An 18,769-nucleotide genomic window follows, 5' to 3' on the forward strand; every position below is an offset into this window, starting at 1 on the left:
GGGGTCATTAGACTGATAAATCTACATTCTATTAAAGGCTTGTTTAGGATTTCCTACCCTCGGTGTGCTGTGTCCATCCCGGCCAGCTTCACAGAAATCCTACACTATAAGCACATGTTCACAGTGACTTCTGGCCAGCCATGTGCTGCTAAGCTCACCTTTTGTGCGGATTTTGAAGGACCTTTGTTTTTGCTCCCCTTAGGTCTTCCTCTGGGTCTTTTAGGAGAGGGTTCTCCAGCTGCTGGCTCCTAAATACAGAAATAAACTTGATATAGTTGGAAGGAATTTAAAATGGGAAATTATGGCACAGTCTCCAAAGGCAACTAAACCTTTTTTTCTGCCATGATATACTGGACTGTTAAACCCTTACAGGGAAAACATATGTAACTAATGTACAAATCCAATGATTTGCAGGAAAAGAAAACATTTACACACTGAGATGGGTAATAAAAGTGTAAGTTGGGCACTTAAGGGCTGTAATGTTTCCTAACCGACATAGAGACAGTTCATTACAGTATAGAGGCTAAACTATGGACTAAGGGGAACCAAGGCAGATTTGTATTTAGTGAGTACACCAATGGTGTAACATAAAGTACACTGACAAAGTACTGGTACTGATGATAGATAGATAGATAGATAGATAGATAGATAGATAGATATGAGGTAGGTAGTTAGATGAGATAGATATGAGGTAAGTAGGTAGATAGATATGAGAAAGATGGATAGATAGATATGAGATAGATACATAGATAGATAGATATAAGGTAGGTAGATAGATAGATGATAGATATGAGGTAGGTAGATAGATGATAGATATGAGGTAGATAGATAGATAGATGATAGATATGAGGTAGGTAGGTAGATAGAGGTAGGTAGATATGAGATAGACAGATATGAGGTAGGTAGATATGAGATAGATAGTACATACAGTCAGATCAGCCTATTTGGTTTGTATACAAAGCACCATGTGACCTGACTACAGCACAATATGGCCATCCAGATGAACACAATGCTATTTTCCTCTTCCTTCTTGGGACTCCATGACCTTTTCTAGAGGTGAACCCTCTGCTTTTTCATTGCATTTGTACATAAAGACCCAGCAATGCCAAGAAAGGCTGTGTGCAGGGCAGCACCATGCTAGTAAAAACCACATAGCACCACCAGTGAAACATGCAGTCCTCTGTGCGAAAAGCCCCTTGAATGAAAGCCCTCAGTGTATCCACAAGCCATGCTACGTACACCTAGGAGCTGCCCTCACCAGTCACCAGACTACTGTGTGCGGCGCATAGTCACGCTTTATTGCATTGTGCAGGCTTTCTATGAACTCCATACCAGTGAGCGGAGAATGGAGTGAGACGAGTGCTGGAGGGGATACGGAGCAGGTTGCCCTGCACAAGGAGACCCCCTGTATGAATGAGAGTGCACACTGTGCCGGGTGCCCAGCGCTCAGCACCCGCGGTGCACCAGGCTTTGTGTGAGGTAAAGTGTGCGCCTTGTGAGGTAAAGTGTGCTCCCTGTGAGGTGCAGGGTGAGGTAAGGATGCGGTACTGACTTTTTGCGGTTTCCGAGGTCTCCCCCGTGCCCTCTTCGGTGATTCTGATGAGGGGGATGCAGGATGCTCGGCAGAAGTGGACTGGCGGGCACTCTCTTTTGAACTCATGGTATCTGCTGTGCCCCAACGATGGTCTGCTGCACCTCAAGGGATCCACGCGAGGAGCCGCCGCTGCACCGGACGTCCTGCTGCTGCTGCTGCCACCAGAGTGAGAGGAGAGAGAGCGCAGCGATGTGTCTCCTGTAATGTCCTGACCACAGGGGCTTCCCCTGTACACACTGCTGTAGACAAGGGGGTGACTGGGAGGTATGCACTGTGATGGGACGGGGACAATGCAGGTCACAGGGCAGCGGAGGTAACGACTGGTGAGCGGTGACACACGGCTGCTGCGTGGGTCTGGGCACATATAAGTATTGCTCTATGGCCACACGTGTGTGTGATTTGGGGGGTAAGGGAGGGCTTGTGTTTGTGTGAGTAGGGCATGTGATATAAGGCCGGCCCACGGATTATAGTGGGATGGGTAAAAAAAAAACACCTTTACCCGTGGGTGGAAAAAATAGGAGGAGGCAAAGAGGAGAAGGAGGCAGCGAGCGGAGGCTGGAGGCCGGCCAGATATAACACAAGCAGAGCGGCGCTGCTGGGGAGGGAAACACTGGGGGCCACCTCACGTGGCTGCAGGACTACAAGTTCTGAGTGGCCCCGCTCCAAGCTACAGCCAGGGAATCCCTCATGAGGAGGCGGCGGCGAGCCAGACGCACGGGAGCGCTGCACCGCCATGTGTTCTGTGCTGTGTGCACACCACAATGCAGGCTGGACACACCGCACAAAGTAGGACATCAGCACTGATGTACAGAACACAATGGGAGATCTATATGTACACACAGCATACCATAGGACATCTGTATGTACACACAGCATACCATAGGACATCTACACTGATGTACAGAACACAATGGGAGATCTATATGTACACACTGCATACAATAGGACATCTACACTGATGTACAGAACACAATGGGAGATCTATATGTACACACAGCATACCATAGGACATCTACACTGATGTACAGAACACAATGGGAGATCTATATGTACACACAGCATACCATAGGACATCTGTATGTACACACAGCATACCATAGGACATCTACACTGATGTACAGAACACAATGGGAGATCTATATGTACACACAGCATACCATAGGACATCTGTATGTACACACAGCATACCATAGGACATCTACACTGATGTACAGAACACAATGGGAGATCTATATGTACACACCGCATACAGTAGGACATCTACACTGATGTACAGAACACAATATGAGATCTGTATGTACACACAGCATACCATAGGACATCTGTATGTACACACAGCATACAATAGGACATCTACACTGATGTACAGAACACAATGGGAGATCTATATGTACACACCGCATACAGTAGGACATCTACACTGATGTACAGAACACAATAGGACATCTGTATGTACACACAGCATACCATAGGACATCTGTATGTACACACAGCATACAATAGGACATCTACACTGATGTACAGAACACAATGGGAGATCTATATGTACACACAGCATACCATAGGACATATTCACTGATATACAGAACACAATATAATATCTATATGTACACACGGCATACAGTAGGACATCTACACTGATGTACAGAACACAATGGGAGATCTATATGTACACACCGCATACAGTAGGACATCAGCACTGATGTACAGAACACAATAGGAGATCTGTATGTACACACAGCATACCATAGGACATCTACACTGATGTACAGAACACAATGGGAGATCTATATGTACACACAGCATACAATAGGACATCTGCACTGATGTACAGAACACAATGGGAGATCTATATGTACACACAGCATACAATAGGACATCTACACTGATGTACAGAACACAATGGGAGATCTATATGTACACACAGCATACCATAGGACATCTACACTGATGTACAGAACACAATGGGAGATCTATATGTACACACAGCATACCATAGGACATCTACACTGATGTACAGAACACAATAGGAGATCTGTATGTACACACAGCATACCATAGGACATCTACACTGATGTACAGAACACAATGGGAGATCTATATGTACACACAGCATACCATAGGACATCTGTATGTACACACAGCATACCATAGGACATCTGTATGTACACACAGCATACCATAGGACATCAACACTGATGTACAGAACACAATGGGAGATCTATATGTACACACAGCATACCATAGGACATCTACACTGATGTACAGAACACAATAGGAGATCTATATGTACACACAGCATACAATGGGCCAGATATATGTACACACAGCATACCATAGGACATCTGTATGTACACACAGCATACAATAGGACATCTACACTGATGTACAGAACACAATGGGAGATCTATATGTACACACAGCATACCATAGGACATCTACACTGATGTACAGAACACAATGGGAGATCTGTATGTACACACAGCATACCATAGGACATCTACACTGATGTACAGAACACAATGGGAGATCTATATGTACACACAGCATACCATAGGACATCTGTATGTACACACAGCATACCATAGGACATCTACACTGATGTACAGAACACAATGGGAGATCTATATGTACACACTGCATACAATAGGACATCTACACTGATGTACAGAACACAATGGGAGATCTATATGTACACACAGCATACCATAGGACATCTACACTGATGTACAGAACACAATGGGAGATCTATATGTACACACAGCATACCATAGGACATCTGTATGTACACACAGCATACCATAGGACATCTACACTGATGTACAGAACACAATGGGAGATCTATATGTACACACAGCATACCATAGGACATCTGTATGTACACACAGCATACCATAGGACATCTACACTGATGTACAGAACACAATGGGAGATCTATATGTACACACCGCATACAATAGGACATCTGCACTGATGTACAGAACACAATGGGAGATCTATATGTACACACAGCATACCATAGGACATCTGTATGTACACACTGCATACCATAGGACATCTACACTGATGTACAGAACACAATGGGAGATCTATATGTACACACCGCATACAGTAGGACATCAGCACTGATGTACAGAACACAATAGGAGATCTGTATGTACACACAGCATACCATAGGACATCTACACTGATGTACAGAACACAATGGGAGATCTATATGTACACACAGCATACCATAGGACATCTACACTGATGTACAGAACACAATGGGAGATCTATATGTACACACAGCATACCATAGGACATCTACACTGATGTACAGAACACAATGGGAGATCTATATGTACACACAGCATACCACAGGACATCTGTATGTACACACAGCATACCATAGGACATCTACACTGATGTACAGAACACAATGGGAGATCTATATGTACACACCGCATACAGTAGGACATCAGCACTGATGTACAGAACACAATAGGAGATCTATATGTACACACAGCATACCATAGGACATCTGCACTGATGTACAGAACACATTGGGAGATCTATATGTACACACAGCATACCATAGGACATCTGCACTGATGTACAGAACACATTGGGAGATCTATATGTACAAACAGCATACAATAGGACATCTACACTGATGTACAGAACACAATGGGAGATCTATATGTACACACAGCATACCATAGGACATCTGCACTGATGTACAGAACACAATAGGAGATCTATATGTACACACAGCATACCATAGGACATCTGCACTGATGTACAGAACACATTGGGAGATCTATATGTACACACAGCATACCATAGGACATCTGTATGTACACACAGCATACCATAGGACATCTACACTGATGTACAGAACACAATGGGAGATCTATATGTACACACCGCATACAATAGGACATCAGCACTGATGTACAGAACACAATAGGAGATCTGTATGTACACACAGCATACCATAGGACATCTACACTGATGTACAGAACACAATGGGAGATCTATATGTACACACAGCATACAATAGGACATCTACACTGATGTACAGAACACAATGGGAGATCTATATGTACACACAGCATACAATAGGACATCTACACTGATGTACAGAACACAATGGGAGATCTATATGTACACACAGCATACCATAGGACATCTGCACTGATGTACAGAACACAATGGGAGATCTATATGTACACACAGCATACCATAGGACATCTGCACTGATGTACAGAACACAATGGGAGATCTATATGTACACATATCATACAATAGGACATCTACACTGATATACAGAATACAATAGATCTATATGTACACACAGCATACCATAGGACATCTACAGGTACACTGATGTACAGAACACAATAGGAGATCTATATGTACACACAGCATACAGTAGGACAACTATATGTACACACAGCATACAATAGGACAGCTAAATGTACACACAGCATACAATAGGACATCTATATGTACACACAGCATACAGTAGGACAGCTACACTGATGTACAGAAAACAATAGGAGATCTATATGTACACACAGCATACCATAGGACATATTCACTGATATACAGAACACAATATAATATCTATATGTACACACGGCATACAGTAGGACATCTACACTGATGTACAGAACACAATAGGACATCTTTATGTACACATATCATACAATAGGACATCTACACTGATATACAGAATACAATAGGACATCTATATGTACACACAGCATACAATGGGACAACTATATGTACACACAGCATACAATGGGACATCTGTATGTGCACACAGCATACAATAGGACATCTACACTCATTCAAAGAGTTTTCTTTATTTTCATGACTATGAAAATTGTAGATTCACACTGAAGGCATCAAAACTATGAATTAACACATGGAATTATATACATAACAAAAAGTGTGAAACAACTGAAAATATGTCATATTCTAGGTTCTTCAAAGTAGCCACCCTTTGCTTTGATTACTGCTTTGCACACGCTTGGCATTCTCTTGATGAGCTTCAAGAGGTAGTCACCTGAAATGGTCTTCCAACAGTCTTGAAGGAGTTCCCAGAGATGCTTAGCACTTGTTGGCCCTTTTGCCTTCACTCTGCGGTCCAGCTCACCCCAAACCATCTCGATTGGGTTCAGGTCCGGTGACTGTGGAGGCCAGGTCATCTGGCGCACCACCCCATCACTCTCCTTCATGGTCGAACCGCCCTTACACAGCCTGGAGGTGTGTTTGGGGTCATTGTCCTGTTGAAAAATAAATGATGGTCCAACTAAACGCAAACCGGATGGAATAGCATGCCGCTGCAAGATGCTGTTGTAGCCATGCTGGTTCAGTATGCCTTCAATTTTGAATAAATCCACAACAGTGTCACCAGCAAAGCACCATCACACCTCCTCCTCCATGCTTCACGGTGGGAACCAGGCATGTAGAGTCCATCCGTTCACCTTTTCTGCGTTGCACAAAGACACGGTGGTTGGAACCAAAGATCTCAAATTTGGACTCATCAGACCAAAGCACAGATTTCCACTGGTCTAATGTCTATTCCTTGTGTTCTTTAGCCCAAACAAGTCTCTTCTTCTTGTTGCCTGTCCTTAGCAGTGGTTTCCTAGCAGATATTCTACCATGAAGGCCTAATTCACACAGTCTCCTCTTAACAGTTGTTCTAGAGATGTGTCTGCTGCTAGAACTCTGTGTGGCATTGACCTGGTCTCTAATCTGAGCTGCTGTTAACCTGCGATTTCTGAGGCTGGTGACTCGGATGAACTTATCCTCTGCAGCAGGGGTGACTCTTTGTCTTCCTTTCCTGGGGTGGTCCGCATGTAAGCCAGTTTTTGTGACCGCACTTGGGGACACTCAAAGTTTTCTTTTTTTTCTTGCCATAATACAAATTCTACAATAGGACATCTAAATGTACACACAGCATACAATTTTTCGGACTGACTGACCTTCATTTCTTAAAGTGATGATGGCCACTCGTTTTTCTTTACTTAGCTGCTTTTTTCTTGCCATAATACAAATTCTAACAGTCTATTCAGTAGGACTATCAGCTGTGTATTCACCTGACTTCTCCACAAGGCAACTGATGGTCCCAACCCTATTTATAAGGCAAGAAATCCCACTTATTAAACCTGACAGGGCACACCTGTGAAGTGAAAACCATTTCAGGTGACTACCTCTTGAAGCTCGCCAAGAGTGTGCAAAGCAGTAATCAAAGCAAAAGGTGGCTACTTTGAAGAACCTAGAATATGACATATTTTCAGTTGTTTCACACTTTTTTGTTATGTATATAATTCCACATGTGTTAATTCATAGTTTTGATGCCTTCAGTGTGAATCTACAATTTTCATAGTCATGAAAATAAAGAAAACTCTTTGAATGAGAAGGTGTGTCCAAACTTTTGGTCTGTACTGTATATGTACACACAGCATACTATAGGACATCTGTATGTACACACAGCATACAATGGGACAACTATATGTACACACAGCATACAATAGGACATCTGTATGTGCATACAATGGGACATCTGTATGTACACACAGCATACAATAGGACATCTATATGTACACACAGCATACAATAGGACATCTATATGTACACACAACATACAATAGGACATCTGTATGTACACACAGCATACAATGGGACATCTGTATGTACATACAGCATACAATGGGACATCTGTATGTACACACAGCATACAATAGGACATCTATATGTACACACAGCATACAATAGGACATCTATATGTACACACAACATACAATAGGACAACTATATGTGCACACAGCATACAATAGGACATCTATATGTACACACAGCATACAATAGGACATCTGTATGTACACACAGCATACAATAGGACAACTATATGTACACACAGCATACAATAGGACATCTGTATGTACACACAACATACAATAGGACAACTATATGTGCACACAGCATACAATAGGACATCTATATGTACACACAGCATACAAAAGGACATCTAAATGTACATAGCATACAATAGGACAACTATATGTACACACAGCATACAATAGGACATCTGTATGTACACACAGCATACAATAGGACAACTATATGTACACACAGCATACAATAGGACATCTGTATGTACACACAGCATACAATAGGACAACTATATGTACACACAGCATACAATAGGACATCTATATGTACACACAGCATACAATGGGACAACTATATGTACAGTTGTGGCCAAAAGTTTTGAGAATTGCATACATTTTGGAAATTGGAAAAGTTGCTGCTTAAGTTTTTATAATAGCAATTTGCATATACTCCAGAATGTTATGAAGGGAGATCAGATGAATTGCATAGTCCTTATTTGCCATGAAAATTAACTTAATCCACAAAAATCCTTTCCACTGCATTTCATTGCTGTCATTAACGGACCTGCTGAGATCATTTCAGTAATTGTCTTGTTAACTCAGGTGAGAATGTTGACGAGCACAAGGCTGGAGATCATTATGTCAGGCTGATTGGGTTAAAATGGCAGACTTGACCTGTTAAAAGGAGGGTGATGCTTGAAATCATTGTTTTTCCATTGTTAACCATGGTGACCTGCAAAGAAACGTGTGCAGCCATCATTGCGTTGCATAAAAATGGCTTCACAGGCAAGGATATTGTAGCTACTAAGATTGCACCTCAATCAACAAGTTATAGGATCATCAAGAACTTCAAGAAAAGAGGTTCAATTCTTGTTAAGAAGGCTTCAGGGCGTCCAAGAAAGTCCAGCAAGCGCCAGGATCGTCTCCTAAAGAGGATTCAGCTGCGGGATCGGAGTGCCACCAGTGCAGAGCTTGCTTAGCAATGGCAGCAGGCAGGTGTGAGCGCATCTGCAGCACAGTGAGACGAAGACTTTTAGAAGATGGCATGGTGTCAAGAAGGGCAGCAAAGAAGCCACTTCTCTCCAAAAACAACATCAGGGACAGATTGATCTTCTGCAGAAAATATGGTGAATGGACTGCTGAGGACTGGGGCAAAGTCATATTCTCTGATGAAGCCTCTTTCCGATTGTTTGGGGCATCAGGAAAAAGGCTTGTCCGGAGAAGAAAAGGTGAGCGCTACCATCAGTCCTGTGTCATGCCAACAGTAAAGCATCCTGAGACCATTCATGTGTGGGGTTGCTTCTCATCCAAGGGAGTGGGCTCACTCACAATTTTGCCCAAAAACACAGCCATGAATAAAGAATGGTACCAAAACACCCTCCAACAGCAACTTCTTCCAACAATCCAACAACAGTTTGGTGGAGAACAATGCATTTTCCAGCACGATGGAGCACCGTGCCATAAGGCAAAAGTGATAACTAAGTGGCTCGGGGACCAAAACGTTGACATTTTGGGTCCATGGCCTGGAAACTCCCCAGATCTTAATCCCATTGAGAACTTGTGATCAATCCTCAAGAGGCGGGTGGACAAACAAAAACCCACTAATTCTGACAAACTCCAAGAAGTGATTATGAAAGAATGGGTTGCTATCAGTCAGGAATTGGCCCAGAAGTTGATTGAGAGCATGCCCAGTCGAATTGCAGAGGTCCTGAAAAAGAAGGGCCAACACCGCAAATATTGACTTTGCATAAATGTCATGTAATTGTCGATAAAAGCCTTTGAAACGTATGAAGTGCGTGTAATTATATTTCACTACATCACAGAAACAACTGAGACAAAGATCTAAAAGCAGTTTAGCAGCAAACTGTGAAAACTAATATTTATGTCATTCTCAAAACTTTGTGAAAACTAATATTTGTGTCATTCTCAAAACTTTTGGCCACGACTGTACACACAGCATACAATAGGAAATCTGTATGTACACACAGCATACAATAGGAAATATGTATGTACACACAGCATACAATAGGACATCTGTATGTACACATAGCATACAATAGGAGATCTATATGTATATACAGCATACAATAGGACATCTATATTCAAGTAGTGTATATGTTGAAAAATTGGATTGGCTCACCCTCCAAATATTATGGAATGGGTGCTCTCCCTAAAAGATATCCCCACTCTTCTAAGGTATATAAATTGACTGAACGATTAAGAGGGGGACACCTTCATCTAAAAATCACATGGAGCTGCAGCCAATACGTTTGTATACTATTTATTTGCACCAAATAATAATAATTAAAACAAATGAGGTACCTCAATATATTACTATACAATATATTCACTTAAAACCATAGAAATTTATAACCATCTGTAAGGGCTTGATGTTAAATATAATAAAATGTCACTAGTTGTTAGTTACTATGCAGTAAGGGATCGTGGTTATTTGATTTTGTATACAGTCTTTGATACAAATTCCAATGTGCAGGATTTGATGCACAAGGTTTGGTGCGCAATGTCTCTGCTGATAATTAGGTAAATAGCAACTATGACTGATATTTTACGAATATGTATACAGTCTCGTTCTTTTGGTTAGTTATCTTCACAGCATATACCGGATAGTGTGCTGTTAAATCTTACTGTGTGTGAACACACTACTCACTGTTGTGAAGCGGTGGAAGTGACCGATCACTCGTGCTAAGCGTGGCGTCCCACGTGTTGTAGCATAGGTGATTTCAATTCCGGTCCGCTCTTTTGTATGGTTGAGCAGAGTACCGTAGCAGGGAAGAAAACTGATTTTTAGATGCAGGTGTGCCCCTGTATATTCAAGTAGTACCAATATACAAAAATTGCTCCAATCTGGGTCAACGCTGTGTATATTAGAGTAAATATACCACACCAAATGTATATATACACAGTACAACAAGTACTTAAAGGGGTTCTTCACTCAGGCAGCCCTTGAGAAAGGGAGATGTGAAAATGCACATCAGGGTTAGAGCTACAATAGTGATTATTGTCTGCCCCTGTTCACTGCTGGTTTTTGCTGCACTATGCTTTGAGTAAGTTTTTATATAGCATGCATTTATTGGGGTTAAGGGTTATACACCTATTGAATGATATATACTGAAAGTTATTGGTCCCCTTAGGCCTCATGCACACGACCGTTGTGTGCATCCGTGGTCGTTGTGCCGTTTTCTGTTTTTTTTCGCGGACCCATTGACTTTCAATGGGTCAGTGGAAAAATCGGAAAATGCACCGTTTTGCAGCCGAGACCGCGATCCGTGTATCCTGTCCTATTTTTTTGACGAACAACGGTTCACAGACCCATTCAAGTCAATGGGTCCGTGAAAGAACACGGATGCACAGAAGATTGGCATCCGTGTCCATGATCCATGGCCGTAGGTTACTTTCATACAGACGGATCCGAAGATCCATCTGCATAAAAGCTTTTTCAGAGCTGAGTTTTCAGATCCGACAGTATATTCTAACACAGAGGCGTTCCCATAGTGATGGGGACGCTTCTAGTTAGAATATACAACGAACTGTGTACATGACTGCCCCCTGCTGCCTGGCAGCACCCGATCTCTTACAGGGGGCTGTGATCCGTACAATTAACCCCTCAGGTGCTGCACCTGAAGGGGTTAATTGTGCGTATCATAGCCCCCTGTTAGAGATCCGGGGCTGCCAGGCAGCAGGGGGCAGACCCCTCTCCCTCCCCAGTTTAAATTTCATTGGTGGCCGTTGCGGCACCTGAGGGGTTAATTGTGCTGATCACGGCCCCCTGTAAGAGATCAGGTGCTCCCTCTATTGCATTGATAACATTGGTGGCAGTGTGCGACCTCCCTTCGCCCCCCCCCCCCCCCCCCCGGCCGGGAGCTCCTCCTACTGGTAAGTGACAGCAATGCGCCGCACAGACCTGTCACTTACCAGTAGGAGGAGCTCCCGGCCGGACACAGACATCGCAGCAGCCAGTAGGTAAGTATGATGCTTCTACTATTGCTAAGTAACCATGGCAACCAGGACTGTAGTAGCGTCCTGGTTGCCATGGTTACCAATCGGAGTCCCAGCGATTAAACTGGAACTCCGATCGGAACTCAGCTGACACCAATGATCGGGGGGGGGGCAGAAGGGAGGCCGCACACTGCCACCAATGTAATTAATGCAATAGAGGGAGGGAGGGGGGGCCGGGGGAGGCTGCACACTGCCACCAATGTTATTAATGCAATAGAGGGAGGAAGGGGGGGGCGCACACTGTGCCACCAATGTTATTATTACAATAGAGGGAGGAAGGGGGGGGGTAGCACACTGTGCCACCAATGTTATTATTACAATAGAGGGAGGGAGGGGGGACCGCACTGGCCACCAATGAAATTTAAACTGGGGAGGGAGGGGAGTCTGCCCCGGATCTCTTACAGCCCCGGATCTCTTACAGGGGGCTATGATACGCACAATTAACCCCTTCAGATGCGGCACATGAGGGGTTAATTGCGCTGATCACGGCCCCCTGTAAGAGATCGGGTGCTGCCAGGCAGCAGGGGGCAGTCATGTACACAGTTTGTAGTATATTCTAACTAGAAGCGTCCCCATCACCATGGCAACGCCTCTGTGTTAGAATATACTGTCGGATATGAGTTTTCACGATGTAACTCATATCGACAGTATACTCTAACATAGGGGCGTTCCCATGGTGATGGGGACGCTTCAAGTTAAAATATACCATTGGATTGGAGAAAACTCTGATCCGATGGTATAAAAGAGACTCCAGACTTTACATTGAAAGTCAATGGGGACGGATCCGTTTGCAATTGCACCATATTGTGTCAACGTCAAACGGATCCGTCCCCATTGACTTGCATTGTAATTCAGGATGGATCTGTTTGGCTCCGCACGGCCAGGCGGACACCAAAACGACTTTTTTTTCATGTCCGTGGATCCTCCAAAAATCAAGGAAGACCCATGGACGAAAAAAACGGTTATGGACCTACGGACCCCGTTTTTGCGGACCGTAAAAAAAAAACGGTCGTGTGCATGAGGCCTTATACTGCTAACATTTGATATTGCACTATGCACTTTTCCTCTGTTAAGCAGCTGTTGCTCTTTCATGTAAGGCATAAAATCCATTGGGGTTATATGTGCCTATCAAATATTTGTTCTTTGTTTCTTATACATGACTGCTGCTGTGATTTTATTATGTTATTGGGAATAGGGTTGTTTCGGGTATTGAACTTTCGATACCCAGTCGATACTTTTGTTCCGGTATCTATACGATACCGGGATTTGCCTTTTATCGATAACAGGCTGTGCTACTGCACAGCCCAGTATCAGGGAACATGCTGCGCTGCTCTCAGCGCAGCCATGTTCCCTCAGCAGAACGGGGAGAAGGAAGCAGTCTCTCCCTCCCCCTGTACTGCTGCTGCCGCTGCCACCAATGGGAGCGAAGAGGTGGCAGAAACACATTGCCGGCACTCTGCCTCTGACAGGGCGCTGCAATCCGCGGCAATTAACCCCTCAGGTGCGGTGCAGATCGTGGCCACAGAGTCCCCTCACCTCCTCTCATTAGTGGTGCAGTGGCAGCTTCTGATCAGAGCCCCCTGCAGTGTATTGCTGGGGCTCCGATTGGTTTACCATGGCAGCCAGGACGCTACTAAAGCCCTTGCCGCCATGGTAACCTCTCTGCTGCCGTGTGTACTATGCACAGGGCAGCAGGGACATTGTGAAGTCCTATTCACCCTAATAGAAATCTATCAGGGTGAATAGAACAAGGGATGAATAGATCCCAGTTTCTAGCCCCTAAGGGGGGAAATAGTTATTAAATAAACTGTAAAAAAAAGTTAAAAAAAAAACAAGAAGTATAAATCACCCTCTTTCCCAATTTTACATATAAAATATATAAACAATAAATAAATAAAATCTTACATATCACCACGTCCGAAAAGTCCAAACTATGAAAATGCCGTAGTCACCTTGTCCCCCCAAAAAATAGGATAGGGCTGTTCGATTATGGGCTGGACATTCCATGAAATGTGGAATGCATGCAGATTTTCTTGGCATTTTATTTATTTTGCGTGGTATCGAGTATCGCAATACTTTTTTATGGTATCGAAACTGAATCAAAATTTTTGTATCGAAAAAACCCTAATTGGGAATAATAATAAAGGATTTATATTTAAGTACTTGTGCTGTGTATATACAGTATTCCTTTGGTGTGCTAAATAAATAGGACACATGGCAATGCACTATCTATATGTATACACACATCATACAATACAACACATGGCAGTGCACTATCTATATGTACACTACTTACAAAAAGTTCGGAATATTTGGCTTGTGGGTGAATTCTCAGGATGAACCTAAAATGCACTCTAACCTTTACAGATAAACTTACTGTGACATTTTCTACAATTTTGAATGCACATGTCCAATTGTTCGATGTTTCAGTTCTTTTTGCACAGCTTGCTGTTCTCTAACAAGTAGCTTAACAGCAACATTCACAACATGTGTTTAATACATGAGTCGCTCAATAAATTTCCTGGTTTAATTAGAATTGTTATTTCAACAGTACGCTTCATCATGCTGTTCACATTTTGACATCATGAGACCAAGATGACATCTAACAATTGATTGACAGTATGTAGCCAGTGTGAGGCTTTAAGCAGGATGTTCTCAGACAGAAGTGGCCACTAAGATAACGCTGTGAACAATGTCACAGAGTGTCATCAGCAGGGTGCAATAGAGACTCACGGAAAGGCATAGAAGTGGGCATCTTTTGGCCACATCCCACACTGATGACCGCTTCATTGTGAACAATGCCCTGCGGAACCGGATGATGAATGCCACACAACTCCAGGTACATGTAACGGAGGTGAGAGGCACCCAAGTTTAAATTAGCAAGGTCTGCGTGCTAGACAACCTGCAGCGTTATCTGACAACAGGTGTCATTGTCTTGTGTGGGCCAGGGAGCATTTATGCTGGACGAGAGACCAGTGGGCCTCAGTTTTGTTCACTGATGAAAGTCGATTCAAACTGAGCAGAAATGATGGCCGCCAATGATGTTGGAGACGTCAAGAAGAGCTCAATGCATCAGCCACTGTTGTCACCAGACGAGCCTTCTGTTGGTGGTGGTGTTACAGTGTGGGCAGGTGTGTCTAGTCAATACAGAACTTCCCTAAACTTTGTGAATGGTACAGTGACAAGCCCATTCTACTTGAATAACATCCAGTCATTGTACCTTTGCATGACCAACACAGGCCTAATTTAATCTTCATGGGCTACATTGCACCAGCTCATCGAGGTCGCACCATTAGGAAACGGCTGCTGGAGACTGGGGTGCCTCAAATGGAGTGGCCTGCACTTTCTCCAGGCCTGAATGCCATTAAAACTTTATTTTTTTAAACATTTTTTTTCCTCCCACTCTGGGACTTTTTACAATGCATTACAATACATCCTTATTGTAATGCTTTGGCTATAAGAGTATTACTCAATGTAATACACTTACAACCTGCTTCCTGTGAGATCGGGGGGGCTGGATCTCACAGGGATGGCAGCCACGATTCCTAAGGAAGGCATCAGGCTGCGGTCCAAGCCATCGGGCCCCTATGGACACCTGGGACCCGTCAGGATACACATGCTGCAGTCAGAGCTGACTGCGGCAGTGCAAGGGTTAATGCGCCGGCATCAGTGTTTTCACCGATGCATACAGCACGGGTCCAGCTATCAGTGACTGCCGGACCCATGCAGCTTACCGGGCGGGCGCAGTTCCTAGCGCCGTACATGTACGGCGCTGGTATCCCATGGGTTGAATATGCAAGCTATGCCAACACTGGAATAAAAATAAAAGTGGAACATACAAACACAAGGGTTGTCCGAAATAATTAGAAAATGCGGATAACCTCCCTAATCGGCTAAAATTGTTATACTCAGTTCTTTCTCCAGTCTTCCAGTCGCTGCTTGTTTACAAACTGCATTGATGACATGCAAGTGCATCCAATCACTGTGCTTAGCGGTCTATCTGAGCGAGGAAAGTGAGGGATATCATGTCTACCGCTGAGGACTGAGGGATTGCCTGCGGTGATCAAGTGTCTTTTACCGGCCCTTTCCCATTGCAGTTTGTAAACAAGGAGTGGCAGGAAGACCAGACCAGTGAAGCAGTGAAACGCTGCTGGAGAAAGAGGTGAGTATAACATTATTTTTTTTACTTGAGTAAATTGGGTGGGATCATTTTTAATTATCTGGAACTAACCCTTTAATTATACGATCAAGGACAGGTGAACACTCACATCTAAATATTTTGCTACACCCCCTAAATACATACGTTTACTACATATTTGCAGTTCCAGAACCAAGCATTGTACATAATTACAGTAACAGAACCAAGCTTACTACTAGCTTTGAGCAATTTCATATTTTGAAGTTTGTGCGGGTTCGTGTTGTGGTATTTTAAGGAATTGTGTTATGGATTCCGTTACCACAGACCATAAAGCAATTCTAAAGGCATTCCATTATTCATTCCATCATAATAGAAGTCTATGGCCTGCATAACGGATCCGTCCGGTTTATGTTATGCAGAAGAGGACTCCAAACGCAATCCATAATGCACTTCATTAAATACCAACAACACGAACCCAAACACAAACTTCAAAATATTAAATTCCCTACTTACTACATATATATGGTAACAGAATCAAAATATTGTTTTCAATAGGAGGCTGCTCTGCTGATCATGTCCCCCCGGACCGGTTTATGACCGCGACCACTCTAACAACAGATATCTCTGTTCTTGGCACAGTTGCAGCAATAAGCTGCGGACTCCCATTGAAAATAATGGGAGGCGGATTACCCGCTGCAGTCAAATGGCGTATTGGTGTGGAATCTTCCTGCAAAAGACGCTGTTTAAATGGGGCCCTGGTGCATTCATGTGGTAGTAAATCAAAACTATTTAGGCTTGACCTCTGACAGAAAACATTTTTAGTATGTACTACTTTCCACCTAAGTACTGCTTGATAGCTGTGGCTATATATAATTTAATAGCCTCAATCAGTACTGAGAGGAAATGAAAGAGAGCCATCCTATTGAACAGGGTGGACTCATGCATTGACTCCCACACATACACAAGCTCACCACATACCTAAACAGACTCATATACAGTACACACTCACAACATTCATGAACGTGCTTGTATGCCTGCTTGCCAAAAACATGTGTAAAATCCCAGAGTATGTTACTAAACTCTGTTTCCCTGCTACAACATGTCAGGTGTATATGTATTGTCATCTTGTGTAATCTAACATTGCATTTTCCCTGTATATATATGTTCTATGCCTGTTTCTTATATCATGCTGTAATTTCCCTGTACACCAGCAGGTGGCGGCAATGTGTGATCAGGTATATAGCCAGTTTAGTATATCTAGGCTGGAATAGTTCCTTCCAGTCTAGTCTCCCCTGTGTAAGCAGAAGTGGGCTGTTCCCATGTCCTGTCTCATGGGGAGGAGAAGGAAGTTCTAGTTAGTGTACCAGCCACCCCTGCATTATACTTCAAGTCTGGATCTCATTCATTCCTCAAGTACTCCTACTAACAACACTCATTTTATTGCAAGTGAGCCAGGATCCAGCAGTCCAGCCGTACCAAGGTAGGAGACACCGTTGACACTACCATATCTGCTACACAGAGACATTATCCCCCTCCGGCATTCCTCACCTGGTACGTGAGTTATTACATCTTAAAGGGCTCTGCTACAGTACCTGCGCAAGCTGCAATTGGCGTCACGAACAAACTATAAACTTATACACATATCTATCCTGACCCACTGCTTTGTACTAGTGTCCTGCTCATTGCACATGGATGGACCCATATGAATTCCATATGACCATGTACATGGAAATATTTCCATGCACATTCCCCACATATATGGACACACCAGCATATATGGTACTTTTACCATGTTCATGGACACACTAACACGTATGCTCACCTTACAGCAGGGTTGCCAAGCTGAGTTCTTGAAATTGAAAAACCATAATGAATGATAAAGATTATAAGTGATGCATGTCTATAGCGCAATATACTGATAATAACTCATTACCGCCATTTACTGTGAGCTGTAAAATTGAAAAAAGTCACTTATTTTTACGGACTATCCAGAAATTTCTGGACGGTTGGCAGCCCAGTCACACATACAAAACTCTGACGATACAGTGGGCATCTATATATATATAGATATACAAACACACAAAATATTAATGTCCTCTCTTACCCGACCACACTTGAGGCCAGGTACAGGAA

At 43.2% G+C, this 18,769-nt stretch overlaps 1 protein-coding gene across 1 annotated transcript in view; it reads right to left on the reverse strand.

Moving 5' to 3' along the window:
* Positions 1-1,916, reverse strand: part of LOC122924212 (high mobility group protein HMGI-C-like) — a 184,610-nt gene extending 182,694 nt beyond the window's left edge. Inside the window, exons 1-2 of the mRNA XM_044275131.1 lie at positions 1,553-1,916; positions 159-248 (exon numbers count right to left, since the gene is read on the reverse strand). Coding sequence (XP_044131066.1) covers positions 159-248; positions 1,553-1,660 — 198 coding nt within the window. The 5' untranslated portion in view covers positions 1,661-1,916. The remainder of the gene's footprint in view (positions 1-158; positions 249-1,552) is intronic.
* Between the last annotated feature and the right edge of the window lie 16,853 nt (positions 1,917-18,769).

This window comes from Bufo gargarizans, unplaced genomic scaffold (genome assembly GCF_014858855.1).
Source record: "Bufo gargarizans isolate SCDJY-AF-19 unplaced genomic scaffold, ASM1485885v1 original_scaffold_896_pilon, whole genome shotgun sequence".
Taxonomy (NCBI): Eukaryota; Metazoa; Chordata; class Amphibia; order Anura; family Bufonidae; genus Bufo; species Bufo gargarizans.